The sequence below is a fragment of the Nannobrachium achirus genome (genome assembly GCF_963921795.1).
Source record: "Nannobrachium achirus genome assembly, chromosome: 4".
Classification (NCBI taxonomy): Eukaryota; Metazoa; Chordata; class Actinopteri; order Myctophiformes; family Myctophidae; genus Nannobrachium; species Nannobrachium achirus.
The window spans coordinates 684,751-706,613 of record NC_137813.1 but is presented as its reverse complement, the minus strand read 5'-3'; the positions used below and the strand labels follow the sequence as shown (position 1 = coordinate 706,613).

The window sequence follows — 21,863 nt, the reverse complement described above, 5'->3', positions numbered from 1 at the left end:
TACTGTATATTCCTTGTATATACTTACTGTTTGTTTAGATTTACTGTTTTCTTTTCTTTTTTTCCCCCTTTTCTTTACATATCTACTGCATAGTACTGTGTTCTATTTGTCTGTCATTCAATGTTATATGAGATACTTAAATGGTTTCCTGTTGAAATAAGCTTAGTCTTTTCATGGATCTCCTTTTAGTAGACCTTGTACCAGTGAACTGTACCGTCATGAATCTGTACATTTTCCTATGCAAACTTCTAATAAAGCCTTCAATCAATCAATCAATCAATCAATCAATCAATCAATCAGTAAACGTGGCCACAATTAACAATAATATTTGCACCTGTGCAGCTGACCTGCAGAACCTGGGAATATACCATTCTGTCAAGATGGGGAGAATATAATTATAATACCTTGTTAAAGTTACCATTATGTTACATTTTGCATTTGTAGTTATTTTACTGTAATTTAACAACATAATAACCAGCACAGATAGACAAAGAGACATTCATGGATTTATATTTAAAAGTAACTTTTATTTTCCCCCCTGGACCCAGGGTATGGCAGCTGCATACCCCTGCCATACCCAAATGACGCCCCTGTGATTGACACATGGTTCAAACTAGTTGTTGCTGTTCACTACTGCTTCTGATGTCATCGTTCAGATCATTATGATGTCATCGTTCAGATCATTATGATGTCATGGTTTCTCAGCCTATCACTGGTGTGGGTTGAGAGACTCCTCTTTGGCAGAACACAGAGAATATAAATGTATTTTATGTTTTTCTCCCAGTGGGAATCTGTCTCGTGGTGTTCCACAGGGAACTTGTTTAGGTCTGCTTTTATTTTACATTTTCTTAAAGGATTTACTGAAATGATTTACTCTCATTTGTTTGTGCGGGTGTGTGCGCACATGTGTGTGTGCGTGCATGCGTGTGTGTGCGTGCGTGTGTGTGTGTGTGTGTGTGTGTGTGTGTGTGTGTGTGTGTGTGTGTGTGTGTGTGCGTGTGCCAGTGTGTGTGCAGAGCAGGTTGGCATGGTGCCCAGTGCAGCGTGCCCACGGTGGTGCACCACTCCAACCTGGCCAACAGGGGGCGCCTGGCGCTGCGCTCTGAACCACGGAGGATCATCAACGCTGTGAACGTCAACCATGAGTTTGATCTGCTGCACGCTCGCTTCCACGAGCTGAGCACCGCTGTGGACCTGTTTATGGTTAGATTATTATATTACATATAATATACACATATTATTATTATTAGATTGATCTGTTTATGGTTAGATTGACCTGTTTATGGTTAGTTTGATCTGTTTATGGTTAGTTTGATCTGTTTATGGTTAGTTTGATCTGTTTATGGTTAGATTGATCTGTTTATGGTTAGATTGACCTGTTTATGGTTAGTTTGACCTGTTTATGGTTAGATTGACCTGTTTATGGTTAGTTTGACCTGTTTATGGTTAGATTGACCTGTTTATGGTTAGTTTGATCTGTTTATGGTTAGATTGATCTGTTTATGGTTAGTTTGATCTGTTTATGGTTAGATTGATCTGTTTATGGTTAGTTTGACCTGTTTATGGTTAGTTTGACCTGTTTATGGTTAGTGTGACCTGTTTATGGTTAGTTTGATCTGTTTATGGTTAGATTGATCTGTTTATGGTTAGTTTGACCTGTTTATGGTTAGTTTGACCTGTTTATGGTTAGTTTGATCTGTTTATGGTTAGTTTGACCTGTTTATGGTTAGTGTGACCTGTTTATGGTTAGTTTGACCTGTTTATGGTTAGTTTGATCTGTTTATGGTTAGTTTGACCTGTTTATGGTTAGTTTGATCTGTTTATGGTTAGTTTGACCTGTTTATGGTTAGTTTGATCTGTTTATGGTTAGATTATTATTATTACCCTTATGAGCTGCACCGTGCTGTGGACCTGTTTATGGTTAGATTATTATTATTATTATTATTACCCTTATTATGAGCACCGCTGTGGACCTGTTTATGGTTAGATACATTATATTTCATACAATATACATATGATATACATATAATATACATATATTATTATTATGATATTATAACCCTAACCCTATTCCACGAGCTGAGCAACGCTGTGGACCTGTTTATGGTTAGATACCTTATATTACATATAATATACATATTATTATTATTATTACCAGTAAGACTCCCTAATCGGGAGATAAGCGACCGTCAGGTCGCAGCGTGATTTTAGGCCAAAATGTGTAGAAGTGTGGAAAAATGTATGTAAAAATCGGCCTGATGGTGGCGCTATATGAGACAGATGCATGTTGATGAGATGAGTGTAGCCATACTGTGTACCGATTTGCGTGATTTTAGGTCAAAATCTGTAGGAGCAGTGTCCAAAAATGTGTTTGAAAAAATCTGCCTGATGGTGGCGCTATATGGGACAGATCCATTTTGATGACATGAGTGCAGAGATGCTGTGTAGCGATTTGTGTGATTTTAGGGCAAAATCTGTAGGAGTAGTGTCCAAAAATGTGTTTTAAAAAATCGTCCTGAAGGTGGCGCTAAATGGGACAGATCCATGTTGATGACATCTGTGTAGAGCAAGTGTGTACTGATTTGCGTGATTTTAGGGCAAAATTTGTAGGAGCAGTGTCCAAAAATGTGTTTTAAAAAATCGGCCTGAAGGTGGCGCTAAATGGGACATATCCATGTTGATGAGATGAGTGTAGCCATACTGTGTACCGATTTGCGTGATTTTAGGAGAGAGGGCGAGATCATTTAGCGACCTACAACCGGGTCGCGACGTGGTCGGTACTTTTCAGCGACCGGGTCGCAAAATCGAGCGACCGGGTCGCTAAATGGAGCGACCGGGTCGCTAAATCACCGACCGCGGCACTAAAGCGAGCGACCGGGTCGCTAAATGGAGCGACCGGGTCGCTAAATCACCGACCGCGGCACTAAAGCGAGCGACCGGGTCGCTAAAACGACCGACTGGGACGCTAATTCCATCGACCGGGACGCTAATTCCACCGACTGGGACGCTAATCCAGCGACCGGGTAGGTAAATCCACCGACCGGTGGTCGCTTCCACCGACCTAACCCTAACCCTAACCCTAACCCTAAACCTAACCCTAACCTCAGTAACCTTACCTCAGTTAGGCTAACCTGCCACGCAACCTCCCGACCGTTACCTCAGTTAGGCTAACCTGCCACGCAACCTCCCGACCGGGTCGCTAAATCACCGACCGCGTCGCTAAATCACCGACCGCGTCGCTAAAGCGAGCGACTGGGTCGCTAAATCGACCGACTGGGGCGCAAAATCTTCCGACCGGGTCGCTAAATCTACCGACCTAAAACTGCAGGCAGGTCGGTAGATTTAACGACCGGGTCGGTCGATTTAGCGGCGCGGTCGGTGATTTAGCGACCCGGTCGCTCGATTTAGCGACCCGGTCGCTGAAAAGTACCGACCACGTCGCGACCCGGTTGTAGGTCGCTAAATGATCTCGCTCCTACTGGATTTTAGGTCAAAATCTGTAGGAGCAGTGTCCAAAAATGTGTTTGAAAAAATCTGCCTGATGGTGGCGCTATATGGGACAGATCCATTTTGATGACATGAGTGCAGAGATGCTGTGTAGCGATTTGCGTGATTTTAGGGCAAAATCTGTAGGAGTAGTGTCCAAAAATGTGTTTTAAAAAATCGTCCTGAAGGTGGCGCTAAATGGGACAGATCCATGTTGATGACATCTGTGTAGAGCAAGTGTGTACCGATTTGTGTGATTTTAGGGCAAAATTTGTAGGAGCAGTGTCCAAAAATGTGTTTTAAAAAATCGGCCTGAAGGTGGCGCTAAATGGGACATATCCATGTTGATGAGATGAGTGTAGACATACTGTGTACCGATTTGCGTGATTTTAGGGCAAAAATTGTAGGAGCAGTGTCCAAAAATGTGTTTTTCAAGAATTGGCCTCATGGTGGCACTAGAAGAGGGCCATGTGAGAATTGATGGGTGGAGGTTGCGGTTTGGCAGGCAAGGAGTATGTGTGCAAAATTTGGCATGGATCGGGGCAACGGTTGTGGAGATATGAGCAGGGCAAAAGTGTGACGTGTGACGTGTGACGGAGGGACAGACGGACGGACAGACAGACAGCCGATGGAGGTTTTGGTAGTAAGTGCGACCTGACGGTCGCAATTATTACCCTTATTATGAGCACTGCTGTGGACCTGTTTATGGTTAGTTTGATCTGTTTATGGTTAGATACCTTATATTACATATAATATACATATATTATTATTATGATCTGCTGCACGCTCGCTGCCACGAGCTGCACAACGCTGTGGACCTGTTCATGGTTAGATACGTTTTTTTCTTCACAGCTAGAAGGTCCTGGGTTCGATTCCCGCCGGGGGACGCTGTGGGCGCTGGGGGCGTGTTCTCTCCTCCGCGTCATCAGCATGGGGTCGGCGATAGGGCCTTTCTGTGTGGAGTTTGCATGTTCTCCCCGTGTCTCCTAGGGTTGACACCCTCACAAAAACATGCAGTAATCCTGGTCTCTATACTGCCTCCCCCTGGCCAGCCGGGGCGCCTGATGGAGGGGAAAGGAACTGGTTGGAATAACATGTTCCTTCCACGCGCTACGTCCAACCGTGGGAAGCTCCCCCCCCTGTCAGGTGATAAGAAGCAGCCTGCTCACTCCTCATGCACTGAAGGAAGCATGAGCTCAGTTCAGGGTTCTGCCCAGGTTGGCAGAACCCAGGATTACAGTTTAGGATATGTGGGTGAAAAATGGGTTACAAACATTGCATTACTACATTGTGTTATCATTGTGTTGTGTGTGAGTCCAACTACACAGCGGCTGGAGGTTCCAAACCCCTCACCTTCCTGAGGTTGTTGTGTTATCATTGTGTTGTCATTGTGTTGTCATTGTGTTATCATAGTGTTATCATTGTGTTATCATTGTGTTGTGTAATACCAGGTGTGTGAGTCCAACTACACAGCAGCTGGAGGTTCCAAACCCCTCACCTTCCTCAGGTTGTTGCTCAACGGAACCTTCGACTACGTGAAGCAGAAGATTCTCTACGTGTTCCTGGACCACTTCCCCCGGGGGGCGGAGTCTAACGGCTGGCTGGCCGACGACCACTTCAGGTAATAATAATAATAACTAGAGTTTATCCTCGCGTTGGAACAGCAGTCCACTACACCACTACGACCACTTCAGGTAATAATAATAATAATAACTAGAGTTTATCCCCGCGTTGGAACAGCAGTCCACTACACCACTACGACCACTTCAGGTAATAATAATAATAATTAAAGCTGCAAGCAGCGATGACCGGGCCCTCGCAGCTCTACCCACGTCACAAGGCCAGCAGCCAATCAGAAACCAAACAGGAAGTCAGCCATTTCGACTAATTAGTGGCGTTTTGGCGCATTTTTGGCCGTTATCACGGGTCGCACTTTAACGATAGTTTTTTGAGAAAAAAATAGTTTTTGAGAAAAAAAAAGTTTTTTGAGAAAAAAAAAAGTTTTTGACAAAAAAAAAGTTTTTTGAGAAAAAGTTTTTTGAGGAAAAAAAAGTTTTTTGAGAAAAAAAAATTGAGAAAAAATTTTTTTTGAGAAAAAAACATTTTTGAGAAAAAAAATTGAGAAAAAAAAATGTTTTGAGAAAAAAAAATTGAGAAAAAAAAAGTTTTGAGAAAAAAAAATTGAGAAAAAAAAATTTTTTGAGAAAAAAAAATTGAGAAAAAAAAATGTTTTGAGAAAAAAAAAATTGAAAAAAAATAAAATAAATTATGACACCAGCCGCGAGTCTGTACGACAAACGGTTCATGAGTTATAGAGGCACTTCCTGTTTGGTGAAGGGCACTTCCTGTTTGGCGAAGGAAGCGTCAATTAAGGTTAAGGACTCTTAATCAAGTCATATGATACCACCCACAACTCTGTACGATAAACGGTTGATGAGTAACAGCCAAAAAAAGGAACAATCAAGTATGGACCAATCAGAAGAGGGGGCACTTCCTGTTCGGTGAAGGAAGTTTGACCCTTCGCCACGGGCACGCCGTTTTACGAAAACTCACGATTCGCACAACTTTTCATCGTTAAGGTGTCTTGAGTATGCCGAGCGAACTTGAAGTTGATCCGATTAACCTCCTAGGAGGAGTTCGTTAAAGTGCGACACGTGAAAACTGCCAAAAATACACCAAAACGCCACTAATTAGTCAAAATGGCTGACATCCTGTTTGGTTTCGGACATGGCGCCAAGAGACTTTTCTGTGCGTCCGGACATGATACAGATGTGTACCGAATTTCGTACTTGTGGGTGAAACCGTATAGTGGGGCTGTTGCGTTGAAATATTGTAGGGGGCGCTGTTGCGCCATTAGACCACGCCCCCTTTTATTTTTTTTTAATTACGTAATTTTTTGCCACTTGTAATGTGCTTGCAAAGTTGCACAACTTTTGGAGTACGTTTGGCGCCTCAAAAACGCGATTTACTTTCGGGAAAATAATAATAATTGCGACTGTAGCTCGCATTTACTATCAAAACCTGCACAAAGTGTGAGTCCGTCCGTCAGTCTGTCTGTCACACCTCACACGTCACACTTTTTCCCTGCTTATATCTCCGCAACCGTTGCCCCAATCCATGCCAAATGTTGCACACACGTTCCTTGGCTGCCAAACTACAACCTCCAAGGACCCCCGGAGCTCCAGGGACCTGGGGGTCCCTGGGGGACCCCCAGATGTAAAAAATGACCAAATGCGCAAACATGACCAAATGACCACCCCAACGGGGCTGCTCACGGGGAATTCCCGGGGACCACCGACTCCTGGTGCTCCAGAACGGATGCAAAAGTGGTGGCGCCCCCAGTGGAGGACCCCCTACACTGCAGCTCACATAAAATGCCGTAACTCCGGCTAGGAGCGACCGGGACAGCCGGGGCCGGTACCTATTCGGCCGCCTTGCCGGCGCGGAGACCCCACCCCTCATTTCTCACATGGCCCTCTTCTAGCGCCACCATGAGGCCGATTCTTGCAAAACACATTTTTGGACACTGCTCCTACAATTTTCGCCCTAAAATCACGCAAATCGGTACACAGTATGTCTACACTCATCCCATCAACATGAATCTGTCCCATATAGCGCCACCTCCAGGCCGATTTTTAGAAACACATTTTTGGACACTGCTCCTACAGATTTTGCCCTAAAATCACAAAAATCACTACACAGTATGTCTACACTCATGTCATCAACATGGATCAGGAAGATTTTGGCAAAACACATTTTTGCCCTATTTGTGGAGATAAGTGACCTACGGTCGCTTATCTCCCGATTAGGGAGCCTTACTGGTAATAATCTTTGCAAATACAATAGGGTCCTCACACTGTGTGTGCTCGGGCCCTAACTAGAATGTATCCCCAACAACACCACTACGACCACTACAGGTAATAATAATACTAGAGTTTATCCTCGCGTTGGAACAGCAGTCCACTACACCACTACGACCACTTCATTAATAATTGCGACCGTAGGTCGCACTTAACTATCAAAACCACCACAAAGTGTAACTCCGTCTGTCTGTCACACCTCACACGTCACACTCTTGCCCTGCTCATATCTCCGCAACCGTTGCCCCGATCCATGCCAAATTTTGCACACACACTCCTTAGCTGCCAAACTACAACCTCCCAGGACCCCCAGAGCTCCAGGGACCCCCAGGTCCCTGGGGGACCCCCAGATGTAAAAAATGACCAAATGTGCTAAACTGACCAAATGACCACCCCAACGGGGCTGCTCACGGGGAATTCCCGGGGACCACCGACTCCTGGTGCTCCAGAACGGATGCAAAAGTGGTGGCGCCCCCAGTGGAGGACCCCCTACACTGCAGCTCACATAAAATGCCGTAACTCCGGCTAGGAGCGACCGGGACAGCCGGGGCCGGTACCTATTCGTCCGCCTTGCCGGCGCGGAGACCCCACCCCTCATTTCTCACATGGCCCTCTAGTAGCGCCACCATGAGGCCGATTCTTGCAAAACACATTTTTGGACACTGCTCCTACAATTTTTGCCCTAAAATCACGCAAATCGGTACACAGTATGTCTACACTCATCCCATCAACATGAATCTCTCCCATATAGCGCCACCTCCAGGCCGATTTTTAAAAACACATTTTTGGACACTGCTCCTACAGATTTTGCCCTAAAATCACGAAAATCACTACACAGTATGTCTACACTCATGTCATCAACATGGATCAGGAAGATTTTGGCAAAACACATTTTTGCCCTATTTGTGGAGATAAGTGACCTACGGTCGCTTATCTCCCGATTAGGGAGTCTTACTGGTAATACTAGAGTTTATCCTCGCGTTGGAACAGCAGTCCACTACACCACTACGACCACTTCATTAATAACCAGTAAGACTCCCTAATCGGGAGATAAGCGACCGTTGGTCGCTTATCTCCACAAATATAACCGACGAATCTCACTAAGTCTGACCTCACAAGCCCCATATTTGGACACGAACAACATATAACTCCATATATAGAGACATAGCTGCTGACATCAGTATGACATCACACTGCTGACATCAGTATGACATCACACCGTACACAAATGACCCTTATATTAGACCGGCATTATCTACCGACAGATTAGATGCAAGCAGGATCTCGACTCTGACACATCTCATCGGCTCATAAGCAGTATATGCCCATATATGGGCATGGGCATATACTGATGACATTGAGGTTAGACAACACCATCCATATTTGGGCATAGCTGAAATGGGAACTCCAGGAGATCCTGTCACGCTCATGTCACCATGACTCAGCTATAACCATATTAGCCTGGTTAATAAACCAGACTGCACAACACCACCCCCTGTTGGTAGTGGACACGCAGTGAGGAATTAGTATGAGCAACACCAGGCTATAACCATATAAGGCTTATACAGTATTGTTATGGCTGAGTCATGGTGACATCAGGTCAAAGAGGTCCGCCCACCACCCGCAAACAAATCAGTCAGCTCCATATATGGGTACAAAAGGGGGCATGCCCATATATAGGCATATACTGATGACATCAGGGATCTCCATATATGGGCATAAAAGAGACAAGAACCGACATATACAGAGATCTCCATATGGGCATAAAAGGCACAACGTCAGTCAGCTCCATATATATGGGCACAAAAGGGGGCATGCCCATATATGGGCATATATACTGTTGACATCAGGGATCTCCATATATGGGCATAAAAGGGACAAGAAAAATGGAGATACAAGGTTTCTGCTTGACAGGATAAAGATATAATGAACCCAGTTACCCCATGAGCTTGTGATGTCACAGAGTGATGTCAGAGCACGTCATCATCAGTGACCACACTTGTTTGATCCACATTTGTTTACAGAGGGTCGTCATGGTTACTCAATATGTTTGAGAGAACCCTGGTTGTTATGGTTACCACTGCTGCATGGACTCCATATTTGGGTACAGCTGACCTCGCCATACCACTAAATATGGGCATAATGATGACATCATCAGGGGACTATATAACCGCCCGCTTGCAAACATACACTCATAAGATCAAGTACCTTACTAGGGTAAAAAAAACATGGTTGCTATGGTAAACAGTTGGTTGCTAGGGTAAACAGTTGGTTGCTAGGGTAAAACCATGGTTGCTAAGGTGGTTGCTAACGTACACTAACAGACCAGCAACAACAGACTGTTGCCACAGCAACGTACACAAAGGTTTGTGTACACATGTGGTGTGATGATCATACTGATGTGGAGATATGAGCAGGGCAAAGGTGTGACGTGTGACGTGTGACCGACCGACCGACAGACCGACCGACCGACGGACGGCCGGTGGAGGTTTTGATACTAAACTGCGACCTACGGTCGCAATAATACTAGAGTTTATCCTCGCGTTGGAACAGCAGTCCACTACACCACTACGACCACTTCAGGTAATAATAATACTAGAGTTTATCCTCGCGTTGGAACAGCAGTCCACTACACCACTACGACCACTTCATTAATAATAACAACTAGAGTTTATCCCCGCATCGCAGCAGTCCACTACACCACTACGACCACTTCAGGTAATAATAACTAGAGTTTATCCCCACGTTGGAACAGCAGTCCACTACACCACTACGACTAGCCTGACACTCAGCCTGAATTGACATTTCACTTCATTATTCAGTCTGAAAGTTCTTCCCTTGGGGGCGATTGCAGGGATGGGCGTTGCCAAAAAGAGGCAGTCTTCAGCGATTGGTTCACCGACCAACACATGACATAGTGTTGTTATCATGGTTATGTGTGGCTGGCTAGTGGCTAGCTAGCCTGTTGCTTGCTAGTGCTACTTGCTAACCAAAGAAACAGTCAGAATAGGAGCACTACGAACTAGTAATCAAACACAACATAACATGCCTGCTACTGGTGTTTCATAGCGAGATCGATACGATCGCATTTTACCGCAATTTACCGCATTTTAGCGCGACGCGATGCGCGGTACGGCGGCAGCGCTGGTGTACTTGGAAACACACATGAGTTCTGGGAAACCCCCACCCACGCTGATCACATGACGCTGATTCACGACGCTGATTCGCCGTACGGATTTTCAACCGAGGGAGGCCTCTTCAATGAGAGCACTTCTAGACCCCTGAATCGCCAAAACAAAAAATGTAAAGGGGTGTGGCTAGCGATTCAGGGTCTGGAACTAGGCTACCACTACGACCACTTCATTAATAATAATACTAGAGTTTATCGCCTCGTTGGAACAGCAGTCCACTACACCACTACGACCACTTCAGGTAATAACAACAACAACTAGAGTTTATCCACGCATCGCAGCAGTCTGCTACACCCCTGGGAGATGGATAACACCTACCATCAATTGGGTTCTGATTACAGTACTTGGTGCACTCTGCTTACGCAAGTAATAATAACCAGTAAGACGCCCAAAGGCGAGCAAGCATTGAATCACAAGTATTTGTGCCCTTGCCAGACTCTGATCAAAAGGTGGATGCTGGAGGAGGCAGCTTAGCAGCAGCAGCAGAGGATCCGAGGCTTCAGATCCAAGACAAGCAGAGCTATGGTGATTGGTGAATGCAAGCCGTGTTTAAAGGAGCCTCCCTTACTGAGCGAGAGCTCTGATTGGTTTATGACAGTGTGATGTAATGACCAGCAGATCTGTGAATCAAAGAACGTCTCAGCAAGAAAGGACACCGACGTGTTTTTTGGCTCCACGTCCATCCGCCATGACACTCTCGGTGGCAAAACTGGCACCGGAGGTTCGGTGAATAACATTGGCGTCTATGAGCTTCGGCTGGGGCAGCTCATGAACAAAAAATAATTCTGAACGATAGAGACCTTTATAAAACACTCAGCTCAGGAATATAAAAGAAAACATGTCACACATTGTTTTCTGTCGTGTTGCTTTTCGGTGAGTACACTGTATAACATTATAGAGGCATCTAAAGAACACAATTTACGTTTCTGAACTAGCTAGTATAGTGAGACTCCACCATTCCCTGTCTAGAATCCAAATCTCGCGATATCTCCGAGACAGAAACAGCCGCCGCCGCTGTGTAGCTGCCTCAATAACATTATGTACCGTGACATCGAAAAGCACCTACTAAAAATACCTTTGATATGTCTTCTTTTATATTCCTGGAGCGATTATACAACAAAGGTCTCTATCGTTCAGAATAATTTTGTGTCCATGAGCTGTCCCAGCCGAAGCTCATAGACGCCAATGTTATTCATTGAGCTTCCGGTGCGAGTTGCGCCACCGAGCGTGACTTATGGTGACAGCACTACTGAAACACTCCCCCTTCCCTCAATGACCATACATGAAGCTAGATAGCATTTTTAGGTTTTGGAAAAGTGTTTTTTTTTTAAGTATTGTTTTTCTAGATTGATATTCCTATGCATTTGTTTTATTGTTGTTGATACTGACATATTATCTTGCTTATTATATTGATGTATGACCTGTTTATTGTAAGTCGCTTTGGATTAAAAGTGTCTGCTAAATGCATAAAAAGTCAATTGTAAAGTGTGTGCACATGCCTGAATGGGACACTAACTAATTCATGTATTTATTGTTATGTTTCTTCCAGGACCTTCCTGACACTAACTAATTCATTAATTTATTGTTATGTGTCCTCCAGGACCTTCCTGACACTAACTAATTCATTAATTTATTGTTATGTGTCCTCCAGGACCTTCCTGACACGAACTAATTCATTTATTTATTGTTATGTGTTCTCCAGGACCTTCCTGACTCGGGACGGTCTGTCTCGTGTGCGGGGGTCGCGGCCCGACGACGTCTTCCTGATCAACGACGCGGACGAGATTCCTTCCAACGCCGGCGTTTTGTTCCTCAAACTGTACGACGGCTGGACGGAGCCTGTTGGCTTCCATCTGAGAAGATCTCTTTATGGGTTCTACTGGAGAGAACCTGGAAGCCTGGATATACTGTCTGCATGCACACTACGCATGTTAGAGGTAATCTATATGTAATCTATATGTAATCTATATGTAATCTATGGGTTCTACTGGAGAGAACCTGGAAGCCTGGATATACTGTCTGCATGCACACTACGCATGTTAGAGGTAATCTATAATCTATATGTAATCTATATGTAACCTATATGTAATATATATGTAATCTATATGTAATCTATATGTAATCGATATGTAATCTATATGTAATCTATGGGTTCTACTGGAGGGAGCCTGGAAGCCTGGATATCCTATCTGCATGTACCTTACGCATGTTAGAGGTAATCTATAATCTATATGTAATCTATATGTAATCTATATGTAATCTATGGGTTCTACTGGAGGGAGCCTGGAAGCCTGGATATCCTGTCTGCATGCACACTACACATGTTAGAGGTAATCTAACCTTCTACAGGCCTTGAAGTAGCAGGATGCTTTCTACACAGGCATATATGTATGTATATATTTATATATATATTTATGTATATGTTTATGTCATTTACAGGCTGTTTATCAGAACGATGGTATTTTACTGAGGAGGAGACATCACTATGATCTACCTGGTTACCAGCAATACCAGAAAGACAGGTACCTGTCTGTCTGTCTGTCTGTCTGTCTGTCTGTCTGTCTGTCTGCCTGCCTGCCTGCCTGCCTGCCTGCCTGCCTGCCTGTCTGTCTGTCTGTCTGTCTGTCTGTCTGCCTGCCTGCCTGCCTGCCTGCCTGCCTGCCTGCCTGCCTGCCTGCCTGCCTGCCTGCCTGCCTGTCTGTCTGTCTGTCTGTCTGTCTGTCTGTCTGTCTGTCTGTCTGCCTGCCTGCCTGCCAGCCTGCCTGCCTGCCTGCCTGCCTGCCTGCCTGTCTGTCTGTCTGTCTGTCTGTCTGTCTGTCTGTCTGTCTGTCTGTCTGTCTGTCTGTCTGTCTGTCTGTCTGTCTGTCTGTCTGTCTGTCTGTCTGTCTGTCTGTCTGTCTGCCTGCCTGCCTGCCTGCCTGCCTGCCTGTCTCTCTCTCTCTGTCTGTCTGTCTGTCTGTCTGTCTGTCTGTCTGTCTGTCTGTCTGCCTGCCTGCCTGTCTGCCTGCCTGCCTGCCTGCCTGTCTGTCTGCCTGCCTGCCTGCCTGTCTGTCTGTCTGTCTCTCTGTCTGTCTGCCTGCCTGCCTGCCTGCCCGCCCGCCCGCCCGTCCGTCCGTCCGTCCGTCCGTTTGTCTGTCTTCATAAACATAGAAAGGCTTCATCGGGGAGTCAAAAAGGGGAGTCTCTTTTTTGCAGGTGTTTCAGTCTGCATGTATCAAAGAAGCGCCTGGGTTGAGGTGAAGATGATGGAGGTGCACCGTCTCGGACTTGACCTAGACTTAACAATAAAACCTGTTCACGTGACTTGAAAGTTGCCGTGGTCATATTACAGGAGGCTCTTATTTTGAAGCTAACCGCTCTGAGAGGAAATGCGTAGAAGTGTTTTATTCTACTTGTTGCAGCTAGAGCAGCCAAGAAGCAGCAGTGCGATACACTTCACTGAGTTCACTCACTGCCGCTGAGTGTGCCACTGGTGGTCTCAGGCTGAGGACTGTGGTGGAGTAGAGGACTTCTTAAAAAGTTTTAGATTAAGACAATTTGCTTGCATTGCGATGCAGCCGTGTGCCGTTCTGCATCGACGCAGTGATGTTACATAATTCTTGTTACTTTTAGCTAACGTTTGTTGTTGTTTTTCCTCCTGAAGGAACAGGGCTAAATCGTTAGCATGCTAGCGCTTTATCCCTGTTCCTTTAGCCTTGGAGAGGCATACAATCATTACAATCAGGGAGCAGAGAATCCACCAATCATATGTGGTTCATAAAAGCTGTTGTACCGGGCGCTACTTTCTATCAATGTGTCGTTTTTTTATTTTTTATTTTTTTACATAAACGATTCGCTGACGCGTCGGAATAACCCCCGCGACTCGAGTCGACTTGATAAATCCTGAGTCGAAGACAGCTCTAGTTGTCACCATGTTAACCTGTCATTATGTTGTCACTATGTTTAACCTGTCATTCCCCACAGTGGCAGACAGGTGGTGCTGTGGTCAGTAGGAAGCCAGGTCCATTACGCAGGCTGGCATTGTTCCTGGTGCTTCACTGTGGAGGGAATCCTCTACAAGCTAGGTCAGTCCTATAATCCTATAATCCTCTATAAACTAGGTCAGTCCTATAATCCTATAATCCTCTATAAACTAGGTCAGTCCTATAATCCTATAATCCTCTATGAACTAGGTCAGTCCTATAATCCTATAATCCTCTATGAACTAGGTCAGTCCTATAATCCTATAATCCTCTACAAGCTAGGTCAGTCCTATAATCCTATAATCCTCTATGAACTAGGTCAGTCCTATAATCCTATAATCCTCTATAAACTAGGTCAGTCCTATAATCCTATAATCCTCTACAAGCTAGGTCAGTCCTATAATCCTCTATAAACTAGGTCAGTCCTATAATCCTATAATCCTCTATGAACTAGGTCAGTCCTATAATCCTCTATAAACTAGGTCAGTCCTATAATCCTATAATCCTCTATAAACTAGGTCAGTCCTATAATCCTATAATCCTCTATAAACTAGGTCAGTCCTATAATCCTATGATCTATAAACTAGGTCAGTCCTATAATCCTATAATCCTCTATGAACTAGGTCAGTCCTATAATCCTATAATCTATAAACTAGGTCAGTCCTATAATCCTATAATCCTCTATAAACTAGGTCAGTCCTATAATCCTCTATAAACAGGTCAGTCCTATAATCCTCTATGAACTAGGTCAGTCCTATAATCCTATAATCCTCTATAAACTAGGTCAGTCCTATAATCCTATAATCCTCTATAAACTAGGTCAGTCCTATAATCCTATAATCTATAAACTAGGTCAGTCCTATAATCCTATAATCCTCTATAAACTAGGTCAGTCCTATAATCCTCTATAAACAGGTCAGTCCTATAATCCTATAATCTATAAACTAGATCAGTCCTATAATCCTATAATCTATAAACTAGGTCAGTCCTATAATCCTATAATCTATAAACAGGTCAGTCCTATAATCCTATAATCTATAAACTAGGTCAGTCCTATAATCCTATAATCTATAAACTAGGTCAGTCCTATAATCCTATAATCCTCTATAAACTAGGTCAGTCCTATAATCCTATAATCCTCTATAAACTAGGTCAGTCCTATAATCCTATGATCTATAAACTAGGTCAGTCCTATAATCCTATAATCCTCTATGAACTAGGTCAGTCCTATAATCCTATAATCTATAAACTAGGTCAGTCCTATAATCCTACAATCCTCTATAAACTAGGTCAGTCCTATAATCCTCTATAAACAGGTCAGTCCTATAATCCTCTATGAACTAGGTCAGTCCTATAATCCTATAATCCTCTATAAACTAGGTCAGTCCTATAATCCTATAATCCTCTATAAACTAGGTCAGTCCTATAATCCTATAATCTATAAACTAGGTCAGTCCTATAATCCTATAATCCTCTATAAACTAGGTCAGTCCTATAATCCTCTATAAACAGGTCAGTCCTATAATCCTATAATCTATAAACTAGATCAGTCCTATAATCCTATAATCTATAAACTAGGTCAGTCCTATAATCCTATAATCTATAAACAGGTCAGTCCTATAATCCTATAATCTATAAACTAGGTCAGTCCTATAATCCTATAATCTATAAACTAGGTCAGTCCTATAATCCTATAATCCTCTATAAACTAGGTCAGTCCTATAATCCTCTATAAACAGGTCAGTCCTATAATCCTATAATCTATAAACTAGATCAGTCCTATAATCCTCTATAAACTAGGTCAGTCCTATAATAATCCCATAATCTATAAACTAGGTCAGTCCTATAATCCTCTATAAACAGGTCAGTCCTATAATCCTATAATCTATAAACTAGGTCAGTCCTATAATCCTCTATAAACTAGGTCAGTCCTATAATCCTATAATCTATAAACTAGGTCAGTCCTATAATCCTATAATCTATAAACTAGGTCAGTTCTTGGCTTCAGGAATCTGTACAAGGCACTACTTCAGGGTTAAACAACTAAAAATGGGATTAACTTTGAAAATAGTCCCCTCATATCTGCCCTCCATCTCCTCAGTACCCTCATATCTGCCCTCCATCCTCTCAGTATCCTCATATCTGCCCTCCATCCTCTCAGTACCCTCATATCTGCCCTCCATCCTCTCAGTACCCTCATATCTGCCCTCCATCCTTTCAGTACCCTCATATCTGCCCTCCATCCTTTCAGTACCCTCATATCTGCCCTCCATCCCCTTAGTACCCTCATATCTGCCCTCCATCCTTTCAGTACCCTCATATCTGCCCTCCATCCTCTCAGTACCCTCATATCTGCCCTCCATCCTCTCAGTACCCTCATATCTGCCCTCCATCTCCTCAGTACCCTCATATCTGCCCTCCATCCTCTCAGTACCCTCATATCTGCCCTCCATCCTTTCAGTACCCTCATATCTGCCCTCCATCCTCTCAGTACCCTCATATCTGCCCTCCATCTCCTCAGTACCCTCATATCTGCCCTCCATCCTCTCAGTACCCTCATATCTGCCCTCCATCCTCTCAGTACACTCATATCTGCCCTCCATCCTCTCAGTACCCTCATATCTGCCCTCCATCCCCTCAGTACCCTCATATCTGCCCTCCATCCTCTCAGTACCCTCATATCTGCCCTCCATCCTTTCAGTACCCTCATATCTGCCCTCCATCCCCTTAGTACCCTCATATCTGCCCTCCATCCTTTCAGTACCCTCATATCTGCCCTCCATCCTCTCAGTACCCTCATATCTGCCCTCCATCCTCTCAGTACCCTCATATCTGCCCTCCATCCTCTCAGTACCCTCATATCTGCCCTCCATCCTTTCAGTACCCTCATATCTGCCCTCCATCCTCTCAGTACCCTCATATCTGCCCTCCATCTCCTCAGTACCCTCATATCTGCCCTCCATCCCCTCAGTACCCTCATATCTGCCCTCCATCTCCTCAGTACCCTCATATCTGCCCTCCATCCTTTCAGTACCCTCATATCTGCCCTCCATCCTTTCAGTACCCTCATATCTGCCCTCCATCCTCTCAGTACCCTCATATCTGCCCTCCATCCCCTCAGTACCCTCATATCTGCCCTCCATCTCCTCAGTACCCTCATATCTGCCCTCCATCCTCTCAGTACCCTCATATCTGCCCTCCATCCCCTCAGTAAATGGTAAATGTTGCATTTATTCAGCACCCGCATATCTGACCAAACATCTCCAAAAAGGTTAGCGACACCCACAGCCACAACACCAGAGGGAGCAACACAACGATCTGATAACACAAACCCATAAGACAAATATCTGTAAATTCTCCTTCTTCAACACTGCCACCCAGGTGTGGAATTCCTTGACTACCTCCCTTAAAACATGTAGCTTGCTGGCATCCTTCAAAGCTGCCCTTCAAAAGGCCAGAGAAGGAGGTAGTTATCACTTCTCCATAGACAGGTGAAAACTCACCTTTCAGGAGGCCAGAGAAGGAGGTAGTTATCACTTCTCCCATAGACAGGTGAGAACTCACCTTTCAGGAGGCCAGAGAAGGAGGTAGTTATCACTTCTCCCATAGACAGGTGGAAACTCACCTTTCAGGAGGCCAGAGAAGGAGCTAGTTATCACTTCTCCCATAGACAGGTGAAAACTCATCTTTCAGGAGGCCAGAGAAGGAGCTAGTTATCACTTCTCCCATAGACAGGTGAAAACTCACCTTTCAGGAGACCAGAGAAGGAGGTAGTTATCACTTCTCCATAGACACCCCACCCCCCTTGTTTCCCAGATTCTGTACATATATTATTGAATGTTTTCTTTGCTTGCTATTTATTATGTCTATGAATTAAATAGCGAGGGCTTTCAACGTAAAAAAAAAGACCGTAAAAAGTCTTATGTGAGATGTTCCTTTTAGTCAGGGTGTTTAACTGTACTTGTACTGTTCTCCATTTTTGTCTAATAAAATAATCAATCCGCCAAAGTGATATGGTATGTAATATAATGTTCAGTTTCAGCTCAGAACAGGGACTATAGCGCCCCCTATAGTGATATGGTATATAATATGTTCAGTTGAACAGGGACCACAGCGCCCCCATAGTGATATGGTATATAATATGTTCAGTTGAACAGGGACCACAGCGCCCCCTAGTGATATGGTATATAATATGTTCAGTTGAACAGGGACTACAGCGCCCCCTATAGTGATATGGTATATTATATGTTCAGTTTAACCCATTTAGGCCTAGAATTATTGAATGCTTTAACCAGTGAAAAAAAGCAAATATACAAGCTCACAGCTTGTAAATCTGCTATTTTTGAAAAAAGTCGTGAAAATGTGTGCAAATCTTTGAATATATGTATTTTCAAAGCGAACGTTTGTAACTCAAATTTTGCTTCTGGGTGGTCCCTGGAACTAAATGTTTTGAGATGGGGGGTCCGTGGCCAAATACATATCATTTTGGGGGTCCTTCACATGAAAAGGTTTGAGAACCACTGACATATAGTCTCTCAAGAACAGACTAACTGAGCTCCAGTTAAGTGAAAAGGACCTTTTCTTTGACGATGGCTGGCCAGATTGCTGACATAGAAACATAGTTTTTTTAAAAAGTCTTAGAAGGATTCAAAAGACACTTATAGAATCGGGTCAAATATTCTAATTTTCACGATTTTTCAAATCGAGCTGCGAGCTTGTATATCTGCTATTTTTCAATAGTTAAAGCATAAAATAATGATACACAATAAAATGACGTTTCAGTTTCAGCGCAGAACGGAGACTTCCCACGCTGGGGCGACTACCCTGAGAAGAGAGAGCTGGGCTACATCAAAGACCTGGTGCGGAGCGGCGGCTGGTTCGACGGATCCAAGTGCAAGTGTCCTCCCACGCACCGGGGGGAGCCCATGTACGCCCCGCGCTTCCTGCTCGACCGCTTCGCTCAATACCGCCACCTGCTGGAGAACCCCTATATGGACCACACCACGGACACATGACAATACCCTCAATACTGCCCCCTACTGGCCACACCACGCACACATGACAATACCGCCACCTATTGGAGAACCCCTATACCAGGGGTGCCCACACATTTTTGACGTGCAATCTACTTTTAAAATGCCTAGATAAACATGATCTACCCATCCAAAATGTTTTAGCTGAGGGCCTGAGGGAGGCTTTGGAATAGCAGCACTGGCGTTACATTTTAGACAAACACACTTAGCCTACTGTAAGGGGTAAATAAATGGGAAATACTGGGGGAAATGTCTTCATCCCATTCTGTATGGAAGTGCTAGGTTTTGGGGTTCTTTGTAATGCTACTGACTCTTGAACAAAGCATTGCATTGGAGGTTTGCCTACTTTAGAAGCCATGAAGGGAGCTGACAGGCCCTTCTTGATGTCATATTGACATATTCTTTTCATATTTTAATGATATATTTTTAGAGGCATGTCATGTGGTCTACCTGCACACCCTTGGTGATCTACTGGTAGATCATCATCTACCTTTTGGGCAGCCCTGCCCTACACAGACCACACCACGCACACCTGACAATACTGCCCCCTACTGGAGAACCCCTTTATGGACCACACCATGCACACCTGACAAGGAACCACAGGCCGGGAAAACCTAGCGCTCAACGTCAGAGTAAAGGTGGTTGCACACTGCTGCGTTTTTCGGGCCGACTATCGGAGTGAATTTCGGAGAGTGTGAATAAAAACTCTGAATCCATCCAGTTTGACCCCTCAAATCCCACTTAAATGATGTGAGGGGTCAAACTAGGGGTTGTTAATTATTCTGAATCCATCCAGTTTGACCCCTCACATCCCACTTAAAGCAGATGTTTTTAGGAGTAATTCTTTTCCTTTATAGTGTAGTGTATTCCCGTTATTCCTGGTCCTCTCTATGGAGGCAAAACACCTTTTCACTTCCTCCCAAGTAAGGAAGTGACAGGGAATTGTCTGTTGCCAGATTTCGCCAAAGAAATAAGCCCAACAGAAGCAACAAGGCTCAGTTTTACTACTTTACATTTACATTTGAACATAGCAGATCAGCAAGCTCACAATGTGTCACATTGCAACACATCGTGGCACATTCCAACCATAACGTGTTCCTTCCACGCGCTGCGTCCAACCGGTAAAACTCCCCCCCCCCGCTTGTCAGGTGATAAGAAGTGGATTGCTCACTCAGTTCAGGTTGGTTGAACTAAGCATAATCAAGTGAATACTGGAGATGTGGTGTAACAGCATGGATTTCTACACAGAGAGGACAATTCTTTCAACATAAGATGCTGCATTCAAGTTCAGGAGAGTTTGGACAAGGCAATTCTCTTGAATGCTGCCTTCAGGTATGGCATGGAAAGAGGGGGCATTTGCATTTCTTTCACCATAGTGAAAACTGCATTCATGGTCTGGAGAGGTCACTTTTTACAGACGGATAAAAGGGCAGGGGCTCAAGCCTCCTTGGATGTCTTTGTGTGCACGTGCCTTAGCCTGGAGTTGCCAGGCACCAATCAGACGGATCTTCTCTTTGATCAGTGCAGTCTAAACATGAGTTTACTTTGAAGAGGCCTTAAATAGCTGATAGAATGATGCAGTCTGTAAATAAGTTTGAATTGAACAGTGCCTTAATAGAATAACAAGTCTAGATTGAACAGTGCCTTTCAGAGTGGATACAATGATAAAGTCTATAAATGAAGTCTATAGATTGAACTGTTCAGAGTGGATACGATGATAAAGTCTATAAATGAAGTCTATAGATTGAACAGTCCCTTTCAGAGTGGGTACCATGATAAAGTTTATAAATTAAGTCTATAGATTGAACAGTGCCTTAGAGTTAAGAGAACAGCCCTGAATGTCCTGCAGTCTAATAATACTCAGACGTCATGGAGAATGTCATCAACCTGTTCCATTGTTGTTGATGAACTGTAAAGATTGAAATCTCTAAAACTGTTTTAGTAAAGGTGTTTTAGTAAAACACCTTCAACACATTCAGGTCAATGAGTTTGGATGAACTTCAATATGTTTTCCTCTTTGTTGTTGTAAATAAATAAAGCTGTGTATTTTATATTTATTTATTGATTGATTGAATGATTGATTGAATACTTAAGTCATAAATGTAAACAGAGGTACAGTCAGACATTACGGCTAAAAGAATAACACAATACTTTATTAGTCATAAATGTAAACAGAGGTGCAGTCAGACATCAAGGATAACACAATACTTTATTAGTCATAAATGTACAGTCAGTATCAGTGATGTCAGTTATCTCCATATTTGGACACTGTTTCAGCATGCATATCAGACAGACAAGTGGTCAGGATAGGCCTACACTACAGTAGGCTAC

General features: G+C 43.9%; 1 protein-coding gene across 1 annotated transcript in view; it reads left to right on the top strand.

Moving 5' to 3' along the window:
* LOC308284257 (beta-1,4-mannosyl-glycoprotein 4-beta-N-acetylglucosaminyltransferase-like) overlaps positions 1-19,514 on the top strand; it is a gene marked incomplete at both ends in the record, with an annotated part of 52,890 nt that extends 33,376 nt beyond the window's left edge. Inside the window, 5 exons of the mRNA XM_080724827.1 lie at positions 1,006-1,203; positions 4,938-5,107; positions 12,240-12,467; positions 14,501-14,601; positions 19,282-19,514. Of these exons, the coding sequence (XP_080580953.1) occupies positions 1,006-1,203; positions 4,938-5,107; positions 12,240-12,467; positions 14,501-14,601; positions 19,282-19,514 (930 nt within the window). The remainder of the gene's footprint in view (positions 1-1,005; positions 1,204-4,937; positions 5,108-12,239; positions 12,468-14,500; positions 14,602-19,281) is intronic.
* Positions 19,515-21,863: the final 2,349 nt, after the last annotated feature.